Below are 4,019 nucleotides of genomic sequence, written 5' to 3'. Positions count from 1 at the left end.
GAGGGCCAAAACATGTCATTGTATATAATCCTCTGGATTCAATGTCGAATAGAATATCACGCATTCTACAGCTCATACAGAAAGAAAATCTTGAAGATCTCCACATCCAAGATCACTGCGCACTGGCAATGCGCAAGAGGAACAAGAAAGAAGACAGTGAAGGACTGACAATTCAGCCAATCGTCTCCGTCCCTCCGGCCACAGTCGCCCGCTGCTCTCGCCTACAGCACGTGATCTCTCCATCGAACTCAACGCAGACAATTTGAATTATGCTCCACATTCCTCTACAGGTTTCTTTTATAAGGAGGGTTACACTTGCAAGATTCCATCCCTTGAAGCATTGTCGGTACGTTTTTGTAAAGAATGTAGCAGCCAATGAAAGCTATGGGTCGAAATACGCCCCTTAGACGACGCAGCCCCAAAAGACGTGGCACGATCAGGTCAACTGGGCGGCATAATCTCTGCTCAGAGGCCAAAGATGCAGCACCCTATCCACAGTCTGTTCTACATATGGACTAACAGTAGAATGATACTGGATTAAGAGAAAATTTGAAGCTTAAAATTTCAGATAGTACATCCAAACATTAAATTTTATTTTGGACTTACTATTGGGGAGTTGTTTCAGACCAGCTTGGATTGATCAGACCTCTTCTTTTCCACAGGAGATTGAAAATCACAGGAATAATTTACAGGGACCAGAAGCTTTCAGCGCCCTGAACTGCACCACCCCCCCACATCTCACCGGAATAATGCTGAAATATTAAGCATTTAATCATTAATATTTCTGACATTACGCCAAAAAAGGAACTTTTTGCTTTCCAGAGAAACTGCCAGCTTTCCTCCACTGACAATTTGGGAGTTGCTTCGGACTAGCTTGGACTTTAATCCTGCAATTTCCATCAAGATTTCATGTATGCGCAAAGTTCTGTTCCTGCCCAAGAGAGAAGCCATGTAAATATCATTGAACATAAATTTAAATAAAAACAACGACGAAGAGCACATTTATCAATATAATTCAATGAAAATTAGATAATTTTATCTTCTGGGATTGGATCTCCAAATCCTGCAAAAAAAATGAAAACCAACTGCAAAAATGGAGTCAGTAATGGATCCAATGGATGAAAAGGATAATGTCAGCAGAAAAAATTTATAGAGATGAGGATCAAGATGAAGATAACGATAGGGATAGAGGATGAGATAGCCATTCAGATAGAAATAACAAAAAAATCTCCACAGAAATAAATCCTGCATAAAAGAACATAGCTGTCCTGATAATAAATAGCACAAGGAAATTAATTAAAAGATAACTGTCACCACCCCAACAAAAAGAGATCAACGAAAATTAGTAAAGACATTGAGTTCAGATTGAATGCTCACTAAAAGATAAGAAACTAAACATCAACCCCAATAAAGATGACCATAACTAAAGACAGTTCATCCAAAGGAACAAAGAATGATCACAGTCTGGTGTAGTCGCATAAAAGTCTGTCACAAATGCTGCAGAATCAGCTTTGGGATTCCGATTTCCATCCCATGGAAAAGGAAGATGTCAGTGGAAAGGTCAATAAATGGTAACCCAGAAAAAAATCACAAATAGGAACCCAACAAAATGGGCAGGGAAAATTAATAAAAGAAAGATGAAACACAACACCAAATCCAAGAAGTATGTCCATAGTTAAAGATAGTTCGTCCAAAGAGCAATCATAGTCTGCTGCAGTTACAAGAGTCTGTCATACATGCTGCTGAATCAACTTTAGGGTTCTTATGTCCTTCTCATGGAAGAAAAAGGAAGGCAGAGAAAAGGAAGATAAAAGAAGGCAGTTAGAGTTAGTTAGTGTCCATGCTTTCCCCAACAAGACTGCAGATTGGAACGACATTTTGAATAGATCTCTCAAAAGGGGATGAATGGCGGCGGACATCTCGCCTGCGCTTGAAAGAGCAGCCCTCCGGGCTCTCTCCTCTGTGCTTCCTGCGGATTCCCCTCAAAGCCTGCTGTTCTTCTGAAGAGAGAGGAAAGATCTGACCACTAACCCTGCAGAGGGAGCTATGATTATCATATACAATTCTCTGATTGCAGTTTTTGTCGCAAATGTGGGTGATTCCGGTTAGGCGACAACGGTATATGTTTCCAAAGAGGTGCTCATTATTGCACCTATAGTCACACTTGTGGCCAGGGAAGCCCCCATCCTGATTCAGAACAGTGGACAAAAAAATGACATTCATCGGCACCGAAACCGCAGATTTTCCATGTACCTCCATGGGCATCTGCTAGGGTTAGGGCTTCTTCTTGGGTGACAAACTCCCAGCTAATGAACCCTCTTCACTGCAAATGTTAGAACAAGAGAGTCAGGGAAACTCCCAAGAATATGGGAAGCACATGAACAGACTTCTTAAAGCCAGAAGTTCGAGGGTTTATCATGGGGAACCAAAGATTCAAGTAAATGATGAAGACAGCGGCTATGTCAGCGGGGTAGTGGGGTAGGTTAAATATGCAGATTTGTATGGATGTTGATAGATTTGTATGGATTTAAAGATCTTTATCATCTACAAAAGTCAGGGAACTCCCCACGAACATTGAAGAACATGCTATTTTTTTGAAACAAAAGGTTCTACGATTTTTAGAAATCATGGTGAACCAAATATTCAAGTTCACTAGGAAAGTAGTAGCGATTTCAGCAGGGTGGATATAGCTTGCAGATTTGACAAGGATATTGAGGATAAGGGTACACAGATCTCGACGAAAAAAAGAACATTCTCCAATGCTTAAACCAGAAGCTCTAGGTTAAATTCAGGGGAACCAAAAATTCGTGTTGAAAGGGAAGGATTTGCCGATAATCCATGAATGCTAAGGCGGAGGATTCACAGATCTTAATGAAAAGTAAATATTGATTAACAAAGTTGGAGGAATTTCCAAGAATATTAGAAGAGCGTTGCCTAATTTCGGCGGGGTAGACCGATTTGAAATTAGATATGGATATAGAGGACAAAGATAAAATATCTCAATAATTATGGCGTTACAGCCAACTTCATTGAAAAATACAGAGAAAAGATATTTAAATCTTCAACAGTAGAAATTTCTCAAAAGAAAAGAAGACTCGTCCGAAAAATCCCAAAACCGATAGAGGAGATACGAAAAAAACGGAGTTTTCTGGAGGACTTACGAAACCCTAATCTCATTCGAGATCGATAATCAACAATAAGAAAGAATAAACAATAGCTGACAGTCGAATAAGAATCGAAGACGACCTCGATTCGAAATCGCCTGTCTGGGTGGGAAAGACAAATTCTAAATCTGCTCCCTTCTCCGTAACTCCAACCAACCTCCCCGACTATAACTTCTGTCTCTCTCTCTATATACCTATCACACTCTCTCTCTATCTCTATCACTCGTCCTCCCCCTCTCTCGCTCTAAAACTCTATCTCTACGTCTCTCTATTTGTCTCTCTCTTTCCCTCTCTCGCTCTAAAACTCTAACTCTATGTCCATATATTTGTCTATCTCTCGCTTTAAAACTCTATATTTATGTCTCTCTCTTTGTATGTTTCTCTCTCTCCCTCTCTCTCGCTCTAAAACTCTATCTTTATGTCTCTCCCTTTGTATGTTTCTCTCTCCCTCTTTCTCCCTCTCTCTCGCTCTAAAACTCTATCTTTATCACTTTATGTCTCTCTCTTTATCTGTTTCTCTCACTCTGTAACTCTATCTTTCTCTCTCTCTCCTCTCTCTATTATTCGATCTCGATGTCTCTCTCGCTCTATATCTCTAAATCGATGTCTCTCTCTCCATCTCTCACCCTATCTCTCGCTCTTTCTCTCCTCCCCTCGATAACTCTATCTCGATGTCTCTCTCTTTGCTTGTATCTATCTCTCCCTCTCTCGCTGTATAACTCTATATCGCTCTCTCTTTGGCTGTCTGTGTGTGTCTCTCTCTCGCTCAATAACTCTATCTCTTTGTCTCTTTCTCTCTCTCCCTCTCTCAATCAGTAACTAAATATCTCTGTCTCTCTTTGACTATGTCTCTCT

General features: G+C 40.4%; 1 protein-coding gene across 3 annotated transcripts; it reads right to left on the bottom strand.

The window, feature by feature from the left end:
• LOC144716529 (uncharacterized) lies at positions 1 to 3,464 on the bottom strand. 3 transcript variants are annotated; one of them, XR_013584918.1, is made up of 5 exons: positions 3,247 to 3,464; positions 2,254 to 2,323; positions 850 to 931; positions 607 to 752; positions 1 to 532 (listed from the first exon to the last, which is right to left on the bottom strand). XR_013584918.1 is itself a non-coding variant. In XM_078591662.1 (2 exons), exon 2 carries the CDS (start codon positions 2,263 to 2,265, stop codon positions 1,828 to 1,830), a length of 438 nt encoding a protein of 145 aa, XP_078447788.1. In that variant the 5' UTR covers positions 2,266 to 2,323; positions 3,247 to 3,450; the 3' UTR covers positions 1,656 to 1,827. The 3 variants fall into 3 exon arrangements, 1 of the variants encoding a protein (XP_078447788.1); XR_013584917.1 differs by having other exon boundaries at positions 1 to 515; positions 3,247 to 3,455; XM_078591662.1 differs by lacking the exons at positions 1 to 532; positions 607 to 752; positions 850 to 931 and having other exon boundaries at positions 1,656 to 2,323; positions 3,247 to 3,450.
• Between the last annotated feature and the right edge of the window lie 555 nt (positions 3,465 to 4,019).

This window comes from Wolffia australiana, chromosome 2 (assembly GCF_029677425.1).
Source record: "Wolffia australiana isolate 7733 chromosome 2, ASM2967742v1".
In the NCBI taxonomy this organism is placed as follows: Eukaryota; Viridiplantae; Streptophyta; class Magnoliopsida; order Alismatales; family Araceae; genus Wolffia; species Wolffia australiana.
This window is presented reverse-complemented; position numbering and strand designations above follow the sequence as displayed.